This window comes from Hetaerina americana, unplaced genomic scaffold (assembly GCF_022747635.1).
Source record: "Hetaerina americana unplaced genomic scaffold, ioHetAmer1.1.p SCAF_68, whole genome shotgun sequence".
Taxonomy (NCBI): domain Eukaryota; kingdom Metazoa; phylum Arthropoda; class Insecta; order Odonata; family Calopterygidae; genus Hetaerina; species Hetaerina americana.
The window spans coordinates 1,522,537-1,544,897 of record NW_027287294.1 but is presented as its reverse complement, the minus strand read 5'-3'; the positions used below and the strand labels follow the sequence as shown (position 1 = coordinate 1,544,897).

Here is a 22,361-nt window from a genome sequence, read left to right as displayed (position 1 = left end):
AATTTTAAGTCTGTTCTTATTCATCTTGTTACCAGGACGAGAGAAATCGGATTTTGTCGACGGGGGGCTCTGTCTTCCAGCATTTTGGCGTTTGGCGTATAAACGGCACATTGGCTATTTCAAGAGCGATTGGTAAGTACAGTTGTTCATTCTTTATTCCCTCTACTTTTTGATTTTCAGGGATAAACCATCGCATTCTATTTATCTATCAGTTACCCTAACCTTACTATTAACTCTAGACTAATGGTATCATAGTTGTGATTCATAAGCTTTTCAATTTCATTTGATTACTTGGCTTAAAGGATTTAGGGTAACTTTCACCATACACACTTTGCCCCAAAGAACCAATCAGTAGCAAAGTTAAATTACCAAGCTGAACCTAGCATTTAGTGTTTTTAGGAATTAAACTATATTTTTTCTGTTATCTTTTAGTTTTGGTTCAGGGCCAAACTATATGTGATGCGCAGTTGGTGATATGTGTATATATGTGACATGTTGACGCAAGAACAAAACTTTACTTTTGGAACAAAACATTCCTGAGCCAGTTTCAGTTCGTTTCGGGAATTGTTTAGGTCCCAGCTCAATGGAAATGCCTCGGAATAGACATTTAAAACACATCCTGCGGAATAATTTAGGGGAATCGTTGCTATTTTACCAGATAATTTATAGATCATGAATTGTGAAAGGAAAAAATGTATTCATTGCATTTTCTTCATTTGAATGTAATATGAATCAATGCAATGATTTCTTTTGACTAGCATCTTTCAAAGTGCAAAGCATTTTGCCTGAATGCAAACAAATGTGTGTCCCATCTATTATGTTCTTTGAAGGAGCATGTATTCGAGAGTCAATCGAGCCAACCTGAGTGTTGTGCAACAAAGCAACTTATCTCCCTACTATTGTGTTAATAGTGAGCAATAATTGCTAAGCACTACCTCATGTGAAAACACCCATGTTTTTTATTCAACTATTCATTTATTTCTATTTTTCATGTACAATGGTAGTATAATCCTCATCATACGTGATATAAAAGAGAATCACAGACAATCAATACAACACGCAATTATAGATACTCATTCTGGTTCTGCTAAGCCAGTCAGTCCTGGCTTGACAGTAGGTGCCACATGAACAGAAATGATAGCTTAAAGTGTTGCAATTATTACGGTACATATATTGTGTCTAGATTTGTTTGTTTGTTGTTTGTTCCAAGCCCAAATCCTTTCTGTGCGATAGCTAGTCTTTTATTTTCCCTATCACAGCATTTACTGATTGTAATATTCTTTAATCTTTAGGTATCCCATTAAAAATCAGAGGTGCAAGTAACCTCCAGTTTTCTTCTACCTTGATTTGTATGAAAATTTTATGCTTTATACTAAGTATTGTCCCTTAACTTTATTTCATTAAGTAATCTACCAGTTAAGGTAGGTTTTTGGATGGACACGACTACCAAATAAACATTTTGTGACTCCTAACAAAACACAAAATACATCATCCTACTCTATATCAGGTCCCTCTTCATCTCTGAGTACTTTCTTCCTCCCTTCATCCCGTCCAGCATCCCTATCCTGTTCCTTCCCTTTCCTCTTTTGCCCAACATTCTCCCCTCTATTACAGTCTTCAACATCCCACTGCCGGTCAATACCCCCTTCATCCACTTTTCCTGCCTCCAAAGGATTTCTCTCATGAAACCCCAAACCCTGCCCCTTAATGGTAATTCCTTTCTATTTAAATCGGGTATTTTATATTTGTCATAAAAATAGTATCCTACTATGATGGCATATCTACACAGCCTGTCTACAGACAGAATTCCTAATTTTTGAAAGATATTTCTTCCATCTAGAATAATTGTGTTTTTTGATCTAGCCCCAGATATTTCCTTCTAGGATTTTTTACCGTTTATTTTTCAGTATGTTCATTTTTGTAGAATCAGTGGATCCCTAGACTGTTACACCTACAAACTGTCATATATATGTGTGTAGGTAAATACTCTGGAATAAGAATGTTTTATTCACAAGCCTACTGTTTACTGTTATTCTCTCTCTTTAACAAGTAGGTATAGAATACTTTCCAGAGAATAAACAGCATTTAAACCCCTTGTATTATTCTGTTAATCATTCAATCAATTAGGTAATAGCTGATTTCTGTTCCAAAGTCAAAATGAGCTTGCATCAATAATTGTTTTTGTATTTGTAAGATTACTTGAATGCTAGCAATGAGATGTCATTTCAAAGCAGTTAAAATTTATTTATGTATTTTTAAAAAGTCAAAAATACCAAATGAAGGTCTCCTTAAACTCAGAACGAGGTATTTCTTTCACATTTATCGAAAAACAGCAGTTTGGCCTTTTTTGTGCTTGTACGTACGGACTTTTTACATTGATATAATAATTACAAACACCAAAGCCCTTGATGGAGAAAAATCCACCTTGGTAGGAATCAAACCCGCAACCCCTAGGTTGGCAGGCAAGGTTATTTGATATTTATTTAGTTGAGCCATCAAATTTTGAAAGCACTATTTTCATCAATTCATTATCTTCCCCTGAAATCCAATGTTTCAGGGCAAGATACTGAAATATTCCCATATTTTAATTTAGCTGGGCCCTTTTTAAACCATCATGGAAACCAAGCAGTAAAATCGGAGGAAAAAACAAATGAAAGACTTATATTTATCCTTTGATACCAGGAAAATACCTTATAAGAGTGGACATTTAATTGCTGACCTCCCTGCTTTTTAAACAACCAAGTAAGATGATGCATGAAAGGATTATTATTGTATTACAATGTATTTTTGAGATTAGCCCTTAAGCTTGAGACCCATCTCACTGCTGTACCAATAGAACTTTGGGGGTTCTGCTTCTGAGAATGACAGCTATGACTCATAATTCATCCTGTGTACTCAATTACAGATTTATTTTATGGAGAAGACTCCCACTCAATTATGTACTTAGTGAAATTTCACAGAAATTTTGGGAATGATTGAGTTAGAAAAATCATCTGCTGTTATGATGTCTGGACAATGAAACAATATTAAACTTTATCCCTTGGCTGCCATTTATTGTGGGTTGATGCTTGATGTAGAGATTAATGCAATTTCTTACTCAGTATGGAAATTTCTGGAGAAATTGTGTCCATAATTCCCAAGTGGACACATTCTGAGAGTGATATCATAACTGTTCTTTTTTAGTTTTGGTTTTAAAAAATATAACCATATTTGTTATGAATACCGTGGTGTTTTGACACCAATGCTCAAGAAAATATGATGTATTTCAAAAATTTTTCTTAGTATACCCTTCAAAGATCCTTGATAAGCCTTACAAGAAATTACTTCTCGAGGAGAGGATAAAAATAGGGCAATGAGGGTAACAGATAGACAAGGAAGGAAAAGATGATGAAAAAACAAGGAAGGTGGAGATGAGAGAAGGAAAGGAGATGGAATTATATGAAGATGAGGAAATGGATGGAGTGTGAAGAATGGGAAAAGAGGCAACATATAGGAAACAAGATCTCTCTTGATTTGATTATTTTTCTCATCCATTATTCATGTCTCAAATCAATGTACAGCCTCCCATTTCTCTCTCCGCCGAGAGCATCTTAGGGTCATGGTGGGCATAATGTTAGTTTTTTATTTTTTACCCCAGTAGTGGATCCAGGGGGTTGGGTGATTGAGGTCATTCCTTCTCGTCCGCCCTCCCCTCTTTCCCAAAGCCACTGGTAGAGCTACTTTCACAGCCTCCTCGATCTTGCTTTGCCCTGCATCCACAGGGATATCAGGGTCGATATTAAAGCAGTTTTCAAATGATTTGCAAAGGTAATGCAAAAAATCTTCAGTCTGATCAACAAATAGGTTTGTATTATTTATTTAATAGAATACTTAGTACTGATATATTTTGTAGTTTACCATTTTAAGATAAGAGTCAGTATGGGCACAGATTGTAATTTCTACATTTCTTAGAGTCACCTCACAAAACAAAACCTGACACCCTTTGCACTTCATTGAAATGTTCTTCAATTCTGCATGTCTTTCCTCCCTTCATCACCTTCAAACATTCCTAGCCTATTCTTTCCTTGTCCTTGTTTACATAACATTCTCCCCTCTCGTGGAATTTCTCCTCCCACAAACCATCATGGGAAATTTTAGTTTTCCTTTTGGACATTACTGGTGCTAATTTATTATGGCTATGGGTTATTTTCTTTAAACTTGTCATTTTACAAAGCCATAGAGCTCAAGTTTCCTAGATTTTATTCTCCCCTTTATCACAGCATCCTTAGATATCCCATTGTCAATCAAAATGCTCTTCATCAATCTTTCCCGTCTCCTTTGGATTTCTTCAAGCAATCCCCTCTCCTCCCCACCACTCCTAACACTTCCTCATTTGTTTTCTATTCTGTCCATTTCATCTTTTCCATCCTAATGATAATCACAGCTCAAAAGCCTCCAAACTTTGCCCATCATCTTGTATCATTTACCAAGTTTTCAAGCCATACAAAACCATGCCAATCTTTTTTTTAGCTTCCTTGCTCAAAGTCTCTATCATCAATTCTCTCCTACTTGTGAAAACTTCTTTTGGCAAAAACCTTTGTTGGATGATAGAACTTCTTAAGAAAACTGCATAATGTAAAAGAGTAATAAAGTTTCAAAAAACATTGGCATTATAAATTCTAGATCAACCCCAGGTTGACATCCCAATCATAACTGCTGTCATGTGAATGTCATCATATTCTCTCCTCAAATTCTTCTATGCCGCCAGTGACGTCATCTGCATCCATTATTGTACAAAAAGATAAAAAGAGAACGTGCCTACAATTCTCCGCCCATCATTTTGGTATAATTCACTGAGATTCTACTCTGTATGAATTAACAAATGGCAGTATGTCATGTTTAAAAAAGTGCTTGTTGCATTGATTTGAATTCCCTGGTCATATGATGATGAAGTGGAGATCAATTTGGCTCTACATGCTGTGTGTTGTAATTCTATGTTTTTTGATGATCATTCCACATAATTGTGAATTACTGAAACAAAACACCAACTTACTTAGTACATTATTCTCTTCTTTAGCTCATATTAGTGTCCACAATCTATCATGAAGCCTGTTTTGTTCCTTCCTTCCTCCACACTTACCTCATGTAATTAATTCTTCCTTCCATGACACTCTTTCACATCCCGACGTTTCCTCCCAACCAATTCTGCCTTCTTTGAAAATTTCCTTTAATTCCTCTTGTCCAAAGGATGTATGAAATGTTTCCATTTTCTTTTAAAACAGGCCGCAATTTAGTTTCTCTGTTCTATTCCACAATTGCATCTCGTAGTTCTCCATTCCAAGGTTTCCAGTCTCTTGATTTAATTCTATTCCAAGTCTATCAGTCAGTGGCATTACGAGTTAACCTTATTCAGTCTTTTCTTTATGTCAGTTATTAGATTTCTGGTCCTGAATTCACTTTAATTCGTGGATGATTCTTTTGCACAGATTCTCTCCAATTTTCCCAGTTTTCATTCTGAACGATGATGACATGCAAGGGCCTCTCCATTTCCTCTGATTTGTATACTTTTACACTAATGTGTCAATTAGTGTACATGTGTCTCGATATCACATTAATAATTGACAGGCATGATAATGATTCAATTTAATAATTCTTCGGCAGAAGCATCTAAAAAAAAAAATACAAGCTAAGATATTATAATTTATTATCTCTCCTTTGAATTAATAAATTACACTGAAGATTAAGTAAAAATCTGAGGTTACATTACATACATTTTTACAATTTGCCACAGCAATGAGGTAAAGGATTTTGGTTTTCAAAAAAGCTAGGGAGTGGAATCTATTTTCTATCGTTATTTTATGGTAGTCTTATCAATTAAGTAAGGTAGGTTTGACGAATTATGGTTAAACTTAGGAGCCTTAAATTTAGTATCCTTGTCCATTAGAGAACTTAAACCTATAATAAACTTACAATAAACCCTTATTCAATTCCGCCTGCATTTTCTTTCATGCTGATGGATTACATAGTCTTTGGATGTTGCATATCCCATTGGCGTAGTTAATATTTTTGGCATCTTTGCTGGCATGTTTGGGGAAGAAATAAAATTATTCTCTTTCTGCAAAAAGAAAAGCCTTTTATCAAACATTTAAGCTATGCCAACAAAAAAGAATAATTTTGATTTATATTTTCAATTGAATTGCTAATCAAGAGGGATTAACTTACTTCAAAATATGTTTTTTGGGTCAAATTCATGTTAGGGTGGTGTACAAAATATGAAAAATTCAATATGGATTTTTTTTAGATAAACCTCTTGATCGTCCCATTTTCTGCCTGCTTCTATCCTTAATAGTTTATTAAAAAACTGAAGATTATCAATTCTTTGCTTTTAATATGGTGCATGCCAATTTTATTTTTATTTTAAAGATTGAAGACAAGTGAAAAAAATCTCTTCCCAACTTAATACCTCTTATAATTAAACATGCAATATTTAGGTTGATAATTAGATTCAGAAGGGTTGAAATCAGTTTACAAATTTGGAGAATTTATGTAATGTTTGCTCTAAATTTCCAGACTTACCTTATCATTTACGAGTTTAGCTAATTAGCCAAATCTGTCAAAATCAAATCGATTCGCAAACTAATTGAGAAATTCATTGATCTAAATGCCAATCCAAATTAATTCGACTGTACAGTTTGCCACCGGACAATATCACTCAATAGCTCTCGTATAAACAGTTCCGTAATTTACCTCATCCGTTGTACATTCATAATTGTATTGCCATGCCAGTAAGGCAACCTCATCATTCAAGAATGATGCCTAGTTCGGATCCCTGTCAGTTGAAACGGTTTATTCGTCACAAAAGTTTACGCATCTAGCGTATAACTTGACTTTTCAACAGAGATTTTAACGATACAATTTTCTTTACCGGGTTTTCCTCCTGATTTTTGCTCGCTTAATAGAATTTTGTGATGGTTTGATCCGAGAAACTTCCAATCGGAGCACCTTACCCGTGAAGAATTTGTAACTGGATTCCTCTTGACCGATTTTCGACTTGCCCTACTCAAGTTCAAGCGCCTCGCAAGACGCGTGAAACAATGTCGTCAAGTTTCGCGCTATTTCCGCTCGGGGAGCGGCAGGTCATCATTGTTTTACGGTAGCAATTCGACAACAATGAAACTCATATATAGCGACACTTCCATCGATAGTCATCGATCCAAAAGATCCGCACTTAAAATCCCTGTGTTGATATTGTGTGCCACCCCACATCCCAACAATGGGTGCGTCTTGATTATACAAGGGGGGGTTGTGCTTTTATTTTCTTTCTCCTCCCTCCTCTCCCACCCTCTCCATTTCCCTCCCCCTCGCCCGGCGTCGCCTCTGCTATCGAAGCGTGTCATTGTAGTCGCGTGAACATTGTCGCGTGACAATGGCCTCAGCTGCCCTCGCCCTCTCTCTTTCACCCCTATCTATCCCCCTCGATACACATGGCCAAACCTCTCTAGTTTTCACTTTGTCCACCTCCGTGAACGCGCAGCACTTGCATGTCCAGCAAATGGATGCATCTGGAGGGGAGACACATCTATTAAGCTGACTGAAATGGCCAGACGTAGACAGTGAAGCCATAGGGAAATTCCTTTTAGTTTACTTTTTCCGTACGTAGGCGCAGTAGAACACAATCGCATTTGTGAGACATAAGGCTTCGGGATTTTAAAGGAGGTACTGCACATTCCGAGTTGTAGATATCACGTTCTTTTATTAAATTCATTCTTATCTTTAAGTGCGAATGCGTCAGGATTTTGTTTTTACGTTTGTTGAGAGCGATAACTCTTTATATTTTATGTGTAGCCTGAAATTTTTTTATTTTTGGTTATATTTTGATCAAAAGTAAAAGAATTTGATTCAGCGTTTTATTTGTCGGAATTATACTCTGAAAAGTGAAATTTCAATTGATATATAATTTGAATTTCATCGATTTTGTCGGTGAAAACTTAAAAAAAAATCAAAATTGCGGGTTCAGTTTGTGTGTAACGAATTTATTCTAGAGTTAATCGTTTTTTTTAGAAACAATCAGATTCGTTCGACATTTCATCAAGTATCAATTCCTCAAATTTGGAGATAGTTTTAATGATGTAGATTTGCATGAGATTTAAATTCTTCAACTCTAATTCGTCAAATTTATTAAATAGATTTTAGATTTTTATTTATTTTATCTATTTCAACTATTTTATTTATATAATTTATTTTATTATTATACCCTGCAAGTCACCGCCAGGGTGTGTGGCAGGGGGTGAATACACACCAGAATAATTTTTACCCGATTATGACCCTACCGCGGTCGAACAATGTTATTATAATCCCTTATCGTTCGTGACTCATAATTTTGGAACAATTTAGGAGGACACCTCGATAGCTTGACTGGCTAAAGCACTCGACCGGACATTGAGGGATCCGGGTTCGAATTCTGGTCAAGGCGAATGATTTTTACGCTCTGAAATTGGTGCATTGAAATTCGCATTAGCGGATGACTCTGTTAATAGTTCCTGTTGCGGCATCTCCCGCAGTTTCTTTGGAAGGTCCTATGATTATTAAAATCATTGATTTCACGCGTCGATTTATTTCGGCGTTTGATAAGCGATTATTCATCCATTCGCTTAGCGGCGTGTGAATGAATATTGATTTAAATATTCCCCTGAATGGTGCGAAATTGACATTTTATGCGTTGGTGAAAAGTGGTGTAAGAATGTAGGAGAGTGTTAGAATGACGCGTACCAACCACAAAAAGGTAATTCGGGCCTTCTGCGTTCTTCAAATTAGAGTAATGATTTATCATGGCATATCTCGAAACTTTGTCGATTGATTGAAAAGGTTTCTCGGTATTAGCGTGTCATAAAATGTCGCTTTTTATGACGATTGTGGCAGCAGCTATCTCATTGTTTTTTTGTGAAATTCCTTTGTGAAAACACTGTACATGGATTAAGTTATTCCATGCTTGTCGTTTTGCGGGCTTTCTTTTTTTGGTAGCGTGACTCTGCCTCTAAATCCTCTTCCATTCCCACGAATCCCCGTGATGCCACTACTCTATTCTCTAAACAAATAGTGCATACGCGATGAAATCGCTACAAAAGGAATCCATCGCCATTGTTGGGCTATAATGAGGATCGATTGCATTGACATCTGGGGAGTAAATAGTTCACTTGGAAACAATGCGAGTGACAATAGCGGAATATATGAGATGCGGATGAATACTGCATGACCAATTCTATAAATGGAATATTGATAAATCAAATTACCTCCCTTTTTACGATTATTTCTCTGTTACATTACCGGTAAACAGTAAACCTATGATTCAGTGCGCAAATTGGTTGTCTATGGAGCGAGTTGCTAAACATTTTTGGCATTTAGTGATTCAGAATTAATCGCTTCTTATTAATGGCTAAAATTGTAAATAAGCTCCCACTGGTAGCCAATCTTTTTATTGACAAAAAACTGATGATTGAGAGGTTATGCGAGCTTATGCAATATGTGTTGTAGATAAAACATCAAGATGTCTGGATAAATAAGACCAAAGAAGAAGTGTTTTCCAGTGTATTCCCTTATTGGCTATTCTAAATATAATATTTTACACCTTAGCGTTTGTTTTACAAAGAAATTAACTCCTGTAGAGGTCATTTACTGTGAAATTTAACTGTTAGGCTGTGAAATTGTGAAAGATGAATAAGATCTCTTGATACAATTTTATTAACATAAAAATATTTTAATGGCTAAAACTAAGTATGATATCGGTACCTACAGGCAAATCTCTTGGGGTTTAGCAGGTCATTATTATTAATGTTCCAAGGCGGTAGAGGGGTGATCAATATGCCCTTCATCCACTTTTCCTGCCTCCATAGGATTGCTCCCAACAAACCCCTCTCTTCGCCCACCATACCAAGTACTTCCTCATTTGTTTTCTTCTCTGTCCATTTCACCTTCTCCGTTTTTCTCCAAACCCACATTTCAAAAGCCTCCAGTCTACGTCTATCCTCCTGCTTCAATGACCACGTTTCCGCGCCGTACATAGCTACGCTCCATATCAAAGTCTTAACGAGTTTTTTCTTAATATCCTTACTCAACGTCCCCGTCATCAACTCCCTCCTTCTTGTGAAAGCCTCTTTGCCTAGCTCAATTCTTCTTCTTACGTCCCTACTACTTTGACCGTGTTGGTCCAAAACACTTCCGAGATACGTAGACTGTTTTACCTGCTCTAGTTTTTGCCCTCCTATTTTAATGTTTAGCTTAGCCTTTGTCTTTCTAATAAATCGCATAACCTTTGTTTTATTAATATTGATTCTCACCCCATACCTGTCGCACTGAATTTCCAATTCACTCAGCAATGATTGCAACCCCTTGGCAGACTGACAAGCTAAAGCTTGGTCATCAGCAAACCTAACTGATTTTACGAATTCCCCGCCCACTTTCATTCCTACCTCCAGTTCTTCCCATGCCTCTGTAATTATTTCCTCTGCATACAGGTTGAACAGCAACGGTGAAAATGGGCAACCCTGCCTTACACCTCTTCCTAACACTGCCCATCCGGACTCCCCGTTCCCCACTCGCACCTGAGCAGTCTGAGACATGTACAGGTTGCGGATTAGCCTCCTGCCCCTCCAATCTATTCCTATTTTCTGCAGAATACTCATTTGTTTTCCCAATTCTATCTATCAAACGCTTTTTCGAAATCTACGAAACAGGCAAATACCTCCTGGTTGTGTTCTATATTCCTCTCGATTAATAATCTCATTACTGCAATGGCATCACGCGTACCTCTCCCCTTCCTAAACCCAAACTGATCATCCCCTAAGTAATCATTTGCCCTACTCTCTATCCTTTTGTTTATGATCCTGAGAACAACTTTAGCTGTGTGGGATATCAAAATTATTGTCCAGTAGTCCTCACATGATGTAGCCTTAACCTTTTTCGGAATAGGAACTAACACTGATATAAGCACAGCAATGCCCATTACATACGCAATTCCGTAGATACTAGCGTAATTTTTTTATAAAAGAGATTTATAAAAAAAATAAAAAATCTAATTGAAGAATTATATTGCGGCGGTCCCAGCCATCTTCATCAGAGTATGAGAAGTAAATTTTGGAGTAGATAATCTGTATTGAACATAGTTGATTGCTAAAATTGTAATTTGCGTTCGTAATTATGGTTATGTTCGAGTTAACTCTTAAATTGTTCCTTCTTTTTATATTTATTTTTTTGCAGAAGTCGTTGTGTCTGATTCCATTGTGATTGCGTGCATTGTATTAGGGAAGAATTATTTTTTTTATTCTGTCACGTGAACGTGTTGGCCTCTCTCTTCATTTTACTAGTATCCCTGTGGTCTAATCTGGGGATCTGATACACGTAATTCAGGACTTATTAGTAGTACTCTCTTCAGAGTCGACGTGGACATTAGGGCGTCCAAACCCTCGATCCTCTTTCAGGAAATGTGGACCACGTCCATATCATATGTGACTCCCTAGAGTGTATCCAGTGTGTGTGTGTGTGTGTGTGATTTTCCGCCCCTTCCGTCCCCAGCCCTCAACCCCCTTCCACCCCAATAACCCCACCCACTACTGCCCCCCCTGTCACGCATTCCAGCTCTCCCCGGTCCACCTTCACGCTCGCCTTCCTCACGCCCCACATGTTCCCCTTCCGTGCACCCACACATCCACCCCTTCGCCCTCCCCCTCTCACCCACCCCTTCTCAAATCCGCTCACCAGCCACCCCTGCCTATCACAATATACCCACGGACCGTCCGACGTTCGCCCTTGGCACGCTTCGTCTCGCGACGCGCACCAATTAGCCCAGCCATTGCCCATTAAAAGAACTGGAATCACCCCCGCCCCACGTCTGCCCCTCACCGTCTCACAGACACCCCTTTCCCTCCCCTTTATTGTTATTATACCACTTCCTCCCTCCACCCCCCTCCTACTCACGATAACCGTCGAAGTTGGAAGAAGTGACGAGGCTCTCAGGAATTAAGTAAGAGGATATACCTACGTAGATTGATTGCTCCTTCGCGATCGATGGAGTGAATGGAGGCTGGTTTTTTTGGGCGATAGAAATGTTTGCTGTGGTTAATACAAGATAAAAGCAAGGCGCGCCGTGGTGCGATACACAACGCTCTTGTTTCTATGAACCATTCCTATGTCACCAGTATCACTATAGGGAAGTGGTGGATCTAATGAGAGCAGTGTTCCACTACTGACTGGATAACCCGGGTTCGACTCCAAGTGAACTTTTGGGAACTTTAGACAGCTCTGAGTTCTCTTGCGGCAAAAGAAGGAATTATTATGACATCAAATCATGCTTGTCGTATATTATTGTATTTAGATTATTGTTATAGAAATATACATATATATTTATAGATATATATAAATATATATATATATATACTAGGTCACGGTAGTCCAGTGGGTAGAGCGTTGGACTGCTGACCAGAGGGTCCCGGATCGATTCCTGGTTAAGTCTATAGACACCTGCAGCTCCATCCAAGCTATGTGATTTTTCGGGTACCAGGTCTTCCTGGGAAACCATATCCGGCACATTGTCTTAATGAACTGGCCCCCCTACCCTGGTGTGTGATTTTCACACGCCGTATAGGGCTTAGTACTGGGTGAACTCTACCGTCACCATAACATACATATACGAGGGTCATCCGGAAAGTAGTACCCGTTCGTGAAATAAAGACACAAAAGTAAATATTAACAAACATAAAAAATTTTATTTGAAAGAGGATACTTTAAACTACTTAACCCCATTCATTCTTGGATTCAATCGAGGACTTTTTTCACCGAGCTCTTTCTTTGCGGTTGCTGTCTCACATCTATCGGCAATGGACAATTGTATTTTAGAGTTCTCCGACTGTTGCATCGTAAAGACAAAGCATAATTAATAATAACCAACGCACGTGCCCACATTCGAGGCTAAGACCCCATCGACCGCCAAGTGCACGATTCGCCAAAGCCGACACGTGCATCCCAACTTGTATGCATGCACCTCATATTCGGGCTCTCCGATCTCATGACCGTTGGAATGGCAGACGGGCGACGTTTTACACGATTATATACATACGTACTACGTACCCCCCCCCACGTACACCCCGCGGTTTCTCATGAGCCATGGGCGCAATGGTAACCGCTCAAGTGGAATTCTTCAAGTACGAATGATCCATGACTTGAATGAATACTACGAGGGTCATCCGGAAAGTAGTACCCGTTCGTGAAATAACGACACAAAAGTAAATATTAACAAACATAAAAAATTTTATTTGAAAGAGGATACTTTAAACTACTTCTCAACATAATCTCCAAGCAAATTAAGGCATTTGTCATAACGTGTGACAAGTTTCTGTATTCCTGCTGCATAGTCCTTCGCCGCCAGCTCATTGAGATACGCGAGGGACCCATCTTGCACAAATTTTTGCATAATGCAGATGGTGTTTAACAATTTCATGAACAATTGTTCGAGAAACATTGGGAAAATGCTCACAGATGTCATCAATTGTGACGCGCCGATCGTTCCTCACGAATTCGTCAACTGAGCTCACCAGTTGGTCTGTAATGACAGACGGTCTCCCCGAACGCTCATCGTCGTGTGTGTTCCCCCTCCCCATGTTGAAGTTGCGACACCACCGCCGAACAGACGACTCGTCCATTACATTGTCTCCATACACCTCCTTTAATTGGCGATGAATATCACATGGGCGAACGTTTCTTGCATTGAGGAATTTAATCACTGCCCTCACTTCACAACTGGCGGCGTTCTCAATTTTTTTAAACATTGTAAACAATCACAGAAACAACACAGGCAATGCTAGCGTCACGCAACTTGGCTCAGAGAAGGCAGACAAGCCACTGAAGCTATCTGACCTCGTCCAGCGGCTACTCGCGTCGTCAGCACTTCATGCGGCACGAACGGGTACTACTTTCCGGATGACCCTCGTATATAACGATTGTACGGAAAAACTCACTCGAGCGGCACAATAGAACACAAATAGAATAGCAACATTTAAAAGGACACTCACACGGTAAATTGTTCGAGCTTTCGGCCCTCTCAGAGGCCTTCTTCAAGTGAGACCTTATTATATATATATATATATATATATATATATATATATATATATATATATATATAATTGGCTGACTCAACATAACACAAATAGAAAAGAATAGACACATATAAAAGAACACTTACACGGTAAATTGTTCGAGCTTTCGGCCCTCTCAGGGGCCTTCTTCAAGAGAGTCTCTCTTGAAGAAGGCCCCTGAGAGGGCCGAAAGCTCGAACAATTTACCGTGTAAGTGTTCTTTTATATGTGTCTATTCTTTTCTATTTGTGTTATGTTGAGTCAGCCAATTATTGTGCCGCTCGTATGAGTTTTTCCGTACAATCGTTATATATATATATATATATATATATATATATATATATATATATATATATATATATATATATATATATGTGGGTCGCGGTAGTCCAGTGGGTAGAGCGTTGGACTGCTGACCGGAGGGTACCGGGTTCGATTCCCGGGCAAGGAACTCTGGGCACCTGCAGCTCCACCCAAGCTAAAGTGATTTTTCGGGTACCAGGTCTTGCTGGGAAACCATAACCGGCACAGGGAAAGGAACTGGCCCCCCTACCCTGATGTGTGAATTTTCACACGACGTATAGGGCTTAGTACTGGGTGAACTCTACCATCATCTACTAAACCGACCTTCGGGTTGATTACTGTGTTTATGGTTAATATATATATATATATATATATATATATATATATACTATATATATATATATATATATATATATATATATATATATATATATATATATAAATCAGAGGAAGAAGTAAGATGGCTTGAGCCAACGAAAATATTGAAAAACACAAAAAATGACACACGTAATTAGAGATTTCAGTGGCAAGACCACCTTGCTAAGAAAGAAACTGAATGGAAGTACATTGGGGAGGCTTTCTGTTTCTCATAATTTGCATTACCGATCGAAGTCCCACCGGAATTCCTTCATTACGAATCACTATCGCGTGACGTGGAGTCAAGTCACTTGAAGATCTCGGCAACTGAATTCCAGCTTCCGCCACCCCATCGATGCACAGAAATTAATCTCTGGCGTCGTGCCTAATCACTTCAATATGCACTCCGGAAGACTCTTAGAGGTGGACAATACGGCGGCACGCGAGGGACTCTCTGCGTCTGGCCAATTGAGGCTAATCGGAAGTTACCCAGCCGATATCTAATTGGGGTGACCCGGGGTCGAATCCTGAGTAAAGGTCAAAATGACCTTTCATTAATGCTCTTTTGTACGTTAATGCATCATTACCTTCCCTTGCACAACAATGTGTCGGGTGGTACAATGCGAACTGCATGCAACACTTAATTAGATCAGTAATTATATTAAATTCAAATAATTATATTTTTGAAGCCGAAGCTAAACAACATCAAGTTTCTTGTGTTGTTAAATGTTGAAAAACTAACTCAGTCTTCGATTATTCACTTTAAACTACCTCGCGAAAGAGTTTCCCCGACTTATAATTTCACAAAACCGTCTGTTGCAATAAATAGGGTGTCTCTAGTCTCATTTCATGTGAATCGCACAGCCTAAACGGAGAAATCGATCAACAGTCTTTGCTCGAGGTTGAAATGAGTGATATTTAGCTCTGAATCCTGAATACGCAACGAATCTATTTACTTAAGCGTTACGGATGTGTCGAGGGAATTGGATTAGGAGTCCTTTGATTCTCTAGAAGAATGGACAAGACTTGAGATTATTCTGAAGGTATACGACCGCTAATGAGTTTCCTTGCGATACAGAGGGAATCATGACGCAACAAACTGCACTAATAGGTGGACCCGACCACCACCGGGATTGAGCAAGAGAGAGGTGCAAGAACGAAAACACTGGGCCCGATTTATAATCACTGCCGAACGCCTCCTTAATCACTGCATAAGCTTAAGTCGCACATTTCCTGAGGTTAAAACTAAATTCAATGCTCACGTGCTGTATTTTTAAAACCGCCATTCTCACCAACACAAGAATTCGCACAGCAAGCTCAGACAAGATTCGCGGTTGTACGGAGACAATTAGAGGTTGTGCCACGAGCAATACGGTATTTTACTTCTCACAGACGTATGCAAGCTTCGCTAATTGCGACCCGTCCGTAGAAAGACCAGTCTTTTTTTTGTAAAAACCATGTAAACACCGTCACGAGCAGATTCAAGTAGGTACTTGCTCTTCCCGCAAACGATACCCACAACCAAAGTACGCGAATGCAACTTAAGGACAAATATGTATGGGTGTCTGTGATTTTTGGGGTACCATGTCTTCCCGGGAAACCATAACCGGCACAGGGAAAGGAACTGGCCCGATGTCCCCCTACCCTGATGTGTGAATTTCACATGCCGTCGGGCTTAGTACTGGGTGAATTCTACCATCACCTACCAAACCGACCTTCCGGTTGATTACTGTGTGTGTATATATATGTATATATATATATATATATATATATATATATATATATATATATATATATATATATATATATATATATAGGTCGCGGTAGTCCAGTGGTTAGAGCGTTGGACTGCTGACCGGAGGGGTTCCCGGGTTCGATTCTCGGGCAAGGCACTCTGGGCACCTACAGCTCCACCCAAGCTGAAGTGATTTTTTCGGGTACCAGGTCTTCCTGGGGAACCATAATCGGCACAGGGAAAGGAACTGGCCCCCCTACCCTGATGTGTGAATTTTCACACGCCGCATAGGGCTTAGTACTGGGTGATCTCTACCATCACCTACTAAACCGACCTTCGGGTTGATTACCGTGTTTATGGTTTATATATGTATGTATATATACATATATATGTGTATATATATACATATATATATTTATATATATACATATATATATTTATATATATATATATATACCATAAACACAGTAATCAACCCGAAGGTCGGTTTAGTAGGTGATGGTGGAGTTCACCCAGTACTAAGCCCTATACGGCGTGTGAAAATTCACACATCAGGATAGGGGGGCCAGTTCCTTTCCTTGTGCCGGTTATGGTTTCCCAGGAAGACCTGGTACCCGAAAAATCGCTTTCAGCTTGGGTGGAGCTGTAGGTGCCCAGAGTGCCTTGCCCGGGAATCGAACCCAGGACCCTCCGGTCAGCAGTCCAACGCTCTACCCACTGGACTACCATGGCTTTTAAATTAAAAAATTTAGTGTCTCTTAAATTTAAAAATGGCTACTTGCTATGCTACTTAGCACGATAAATGGAAAATTACTATTTGTACCATTGATCTGCTGTTTACAGTTAATCTCATCCCCTATTGTTAAAATGGTTAAGGCAAATTCCGGACTTATATATTGTTTTGTTTGTTTGATGTTTCTCAGTATCTTTATATTATTATAACTTTATGTCGCTGCTACCGTCATTATTAATCCATTCTCTTTCATATATTCGCATTCGCATATTGGCAACTTGCAGGTTTCTCCCAAAATAAGAACGTGAAACATTCTTTAGATTAAAATGCTTTTTTTTTGCATCCCCACTTCGTCGTTATCGACATTTTTTTGGTAACAAATGTATTTGAGCTCTTTAATCGCTCTTCAGATTATTTTTCCTCGTTGTCCTTATTTTATGCGCATTAATTAAACCGAAGTTTTAATTGCTCTTCCCGGTACACATTCGTACGTGGAACTAATGAATACCGTTTTTTTTTTTGCTTTTTATGTTTACGTCACTCACCTGGATAATTATACCTTAGTAGGAGTCTTATCTGGAGATGCAGGTTGATAATTTTAATTTCGAAATGGATCCGCCATCATCTCCATTGCATTAGTTTGCGAATCATTACAATTGGCCTTAACCGTAAATGACGTTGAAAAAAGGGGATCAATTTTAGCTTGAAAAAACTGCATTTGAATTTATGGTCTTTGTCTTGTTAAAATATTTAAAAATTTATCGACTGCATTTGCACATATATTTGTGAGTATATATATATATATATATATATATATATATATATATATATATATGTATATATATACATAGTGGATCCCAGTCCAGTGGGTAGAGCGTTGGACTGCTGACCGGAGGGAAGCGGGTTCGATTCCCCGGGCAAGACACTCTTGGCACCTGCAGCTCCACCCAAGCTATATGATTTTTCGGGTACCAGATCTTCCCGGGAAACCATAACCGGCACAGGGAAAGGAACTGGCCCCCCTACCCTGATGTGTGAATTTCACACGCTGTAAAGGGCTTAGTACTGGGTGAACTCTACTATCACTAACCAAACCGGGCTTAGGGTTGATTACAGTGTTTATGGTTTGCATATGTATGTATATATATATACATGCACACATGTATTCCAGAGAAGGGGAGGAACATATGAATATATAGAGTTATTCCTAATTAGGTGTGTCCTGTCCCTTTCTTTTTTCTAAATCATTGACAATATAATTTCGCTGTTGATCGATGTTTGCGTGTGAATATTATTATTGATAATGCAGTGTTCTGCTGGTTCAGGTAAGTTTTTTGATTGACCCTGGGACCACACACTCCCGCTATCCTAAGTTCTAATTAACATTACACGAATTATCCTCAAATTAGTTGTTACGTATTACGATATCTTATTGTTTTGCTATTTTTACTATCTACCTCCCTTAATGCCATCCAAATCAACACCCTCCCCCTGGCTCGCTTTCCCAGCATTCTCCCCTCCATTTACGTATCACCCTTCTCCGCATCCCCTTGCCTCGCTTTCAGTCATTCATCTCCTCCATCCACATGCCCTGTCTCCTTTGAATTTCCTTCAGTGACCTTCGCTCTTCCCTTATTTTTCCTTGTCTGGTTTCAATTGGTGTCTTAGAGACATTTGCTCGTGAATAGGAATAAACATGGAGCCACAATATGAGTTTTTAATAAGTTATAAACTGATACATTTACAAATTACTCACGATTGCCCATGTGATTTTCCCTAGCGAACATATGAATCCTGTAGGTAGCTTAATAAGTTACCTATAATTATTTTCCCAGGTCAATTTATCTTTCCTGTTTCGCAGTAGTAGTATTTTAGGGGATGCGACCGACAGCTGAGGTCATTTTTGCCATTAGGGATGGACAGGAAAGGATAAAGGGTGGAGGGAAACCCGGCGTCGGCATTAGCCTAGTCTTTACGAAAGGTGCCAAGGGGTCAGCAGCTTAACGTCCCATCCGACGGACGGCGTACTCACTTCAAGTGCCCTCCACAAAGCACCTCAAGTAGGGATCGAGATACCACTGAAAAATATTCAACACCGCCGGGATTTGAACCCGCGCCCTCAGGGTGGGAAGCCAGTACGACAGCCACCACACCATCTCGGTCCCCCTGTGCTGTTTCTAGTAAGTAATAATGAAATGGTATATTGCTAGGTTCTTCATGTATCTAATCATTCAAACGATAAAGTTCCAGGCGTGACTGGAAGGGATGATAGGTGGTTATTGGGAGAAATCCGAAGAATGCAGGTAAACTAGGTGCGAGAGATACCAAATTAAGCAATGGAATTCTAATGACGGAGATAAATAGAATGAAAGGGTAGAGTCTCATTTTTGATGGATTTAAGGGAGGTGCCAAATATCCCAATGGGATAAATAATGAGTTATTGTAATATGTAGTCAATGATTTAAGCAAATTATTGTAGTGTATAGTCGTAGGGTTCATCAAGAGCCTGCCCTAAACCAGGTGGACCTATATAGGGAAAAAGATATTACTTATAGGGAATGTCAACATTCAACCTTTTATTGATAGGAATGGACGTTGTACCCCCAGAGCGCCCTGGTTCGAATCCCACCGGTAGTTGACTACGACGATTTCAGTGGTATCCCGGTCCCTACTTTGAGGTGCTAGAAAACTACTTGTGTAGTACACTGTCCGCCGGACGGGACGTTAAATTGTGTGACCACTAGGCGTCTCCCGTCAACATAGCAGGGCTAATGGTCTACCCCCTTCGTTTCTCTACATCCTTTCTCAACGACTTTAAAATTCTACCGTTACCAAAATACACTCCTACTGCTTAATTCGCCAGTGACATCAGTCGCCTCCCAATTTTGCTGATAGGGTGGTGAATGTAACGCTATATTGTCTATATATGTATAGTGTTAGGGGCATTTATTTCATTGCAGATTATCGCGTCCACTTAGCATCCAGCGAATTCCTTTTGGGTTTATTCAAGCAATTCATTCGGTTGATGCTTCTATCTATTTTTTCTCCTATGACTATTTATTCTATTGATGGGGAGTTTGGATATTATACTCCGAGAAAACTTACGAATGATTATTAGTAGTTCATTGTGGAATGTGTTTTCTAATTATAAATATGCTCTCTGCACATTTCGTAATGGTAATGTTGCGTTGATTTCATTTACAATTTTATGCGAGTTATGGTCGAACTTCTTAATGTAAATTTAACGAACAGCGCAGATGGTTTAATGCCCATTAATTTATTTTTAAACCTGATGATGGCGCCAGTGTGTTGATGTTCTCCTTTTGTAGGTTTATGAAAATATAAATAAATTAAAGCGGCTCCATCTGTTGTTCATAATTAATTTTATCTCCTCCAGTGGTCATCATTTCGAATTCGCGGAAAGGTATGGAGGTGCAAAGCGCCACGCATTGTTTGGATGGTTTGGTAACCTCTGCTTTAAAAAAAAACGCATTGCGCTGCGTATTTTCGCGAATATGGCTATATTTTCTCAAAAAACAACCCTTTCTCACATTCTGTGCTCGGCAAGGACGAGACATTCTGATTTATATTTACGTCCGCGTTTCCAGGCGACGTTTGCCTAGGAACCGGTTCGGGGCATTAGTGTTGAAACCTCTCCCTCTCTCTCTCCTCCCCCCCCTCCCCCCTCTCCCCCCTCCTCCCGTTGTTTGAGTTCGCGGATTCCGTGTCGTACGCCATTTCTCTCGTTGTTCACATCCAACCCCCTTTCTCATCCCTCCACCCTGCTCACCACAATTCCCCCGTCCACTTACTTACTCCCCGTCCGTGGAACACGCCCCGAATCCTGTGAAACTCCCTGAATTTCCCTGCTAGGTAACTCCCTCCCCTTCCCATCTCACCACTTCATCCACCTCCGCTACCCTTGGGTCATTGGCCGCGGGAAAAAAAAATACCCCGGGGAAAATATAAATCATGGCGTCCGCGCGCAACGGCTGGCGGCCCCTCCTTATTCCCGATTTAATTTGGCGGTCGCTATCGTTTGCTTTTATTCCGCGAATCATTTTATGAATGCATTATCTCTCCACTCGGAGGAAATGGCTCGAGAGTCATGGGAAGGGACGGAGGTAGGAATGAAAATGAGAGGAGGGGGGGAAATTCATCAAATCAGTGTTTTTTTTTGGAATGATAACCCTTTAAGTTGGCCTCTCAGTCGAGGGATTTTAATCATAACTGAGAGCATTTTACAGAGTCGGAGTGTTGTGTGGGGTAATGATCAATAATACGGATACGAAGGTAATGAGTTTCTCAAGAAATGTGGAAGATTAGATGGACGTGGAAGTGGGAGATCCTAAATTAGAGCGGATATAAAAAAGCTCAACTTAGCTAGGCCTTGTTTCAGATGAAGATATGTAAAGTGGTTAGGCAATTAAAGAAAAGAGTTGTATTGAATAAATAAGATTTATATAAGTAGGCTAATGGCGAACCCAAGAACTAGACAATGATGCCCTTCTTATTGCCCGGGCAGAAACAGTACCATACGGGGTGCTTCCTTCCTCCATTCAGTCCAATATAATATTTTGCCTTTAGTTTGTTTCCATATCATCAATCTTCAACATTCCGCTTCGAAAAAAAATGAAAATATATTGTTGGGCGTAGTTTTGTATGGTTCCTGAACTTTTTTTGCTGCAGGTAAAATTTTAACCTTAGATTTGTGGATTTTTTGCAGATATCGACATGCAGAAAAATGGGGAAATAAAATGAAGTAGAGGGAAAGTTAAACCATCGAGTGTTAAAGAAGAGACATTTTTATCGAGAGAAATTTTTAAGGTTTCTGATAACTGAAGTAAAAAAGCAATTTACATTCGGTATAACCAGTCCCGAAGTTGAACGGAATAAAAAATGTAGTGGAAAGATACACTTCTCCTTTTTACTTCGGTGATAATAGATTTTAAATTGTCTGAAAACATCGAATATGAGTCAGATGAGGTGGATGCTAGGCATAATGAATAGCAATGGAGTGTTGACGAAGACTGGTTAGTGGGGTAGGCTTCGAGGTGATGGAACAGGCATTTAAAGGCATTAGCGGCGGTAGAAATTATTATTGTAATTCGAAAATGCTTTACTGTAACAT

At 39.3% G+C, this 22,361-nt stretch overlaps 1 protein-coding gene across 2 annotated transcripts in view; it reads left to right on the top strand.

Annotated features, from left to right (window-relative positions):
• LOC139696112 (uncharacterized) overlaps window positions 1-22,361 on the top strand; it is a 1,156,921-nt gene that overhangs the window by 508,479 nt on the left and 626,081 nt on the right. For both annotated transcript variants that reach the window (XM_071594713.1, XM_071594712.1), the window contains one exon: window positions 36-132. In XM_071594713.1, coding sequence (XP_071450814.1) covers window positions 36-132 — 97 coding nt within the window. The remainder of the gene's footprint in view (window positions 1-35; window positions 133-22,361) is intronic.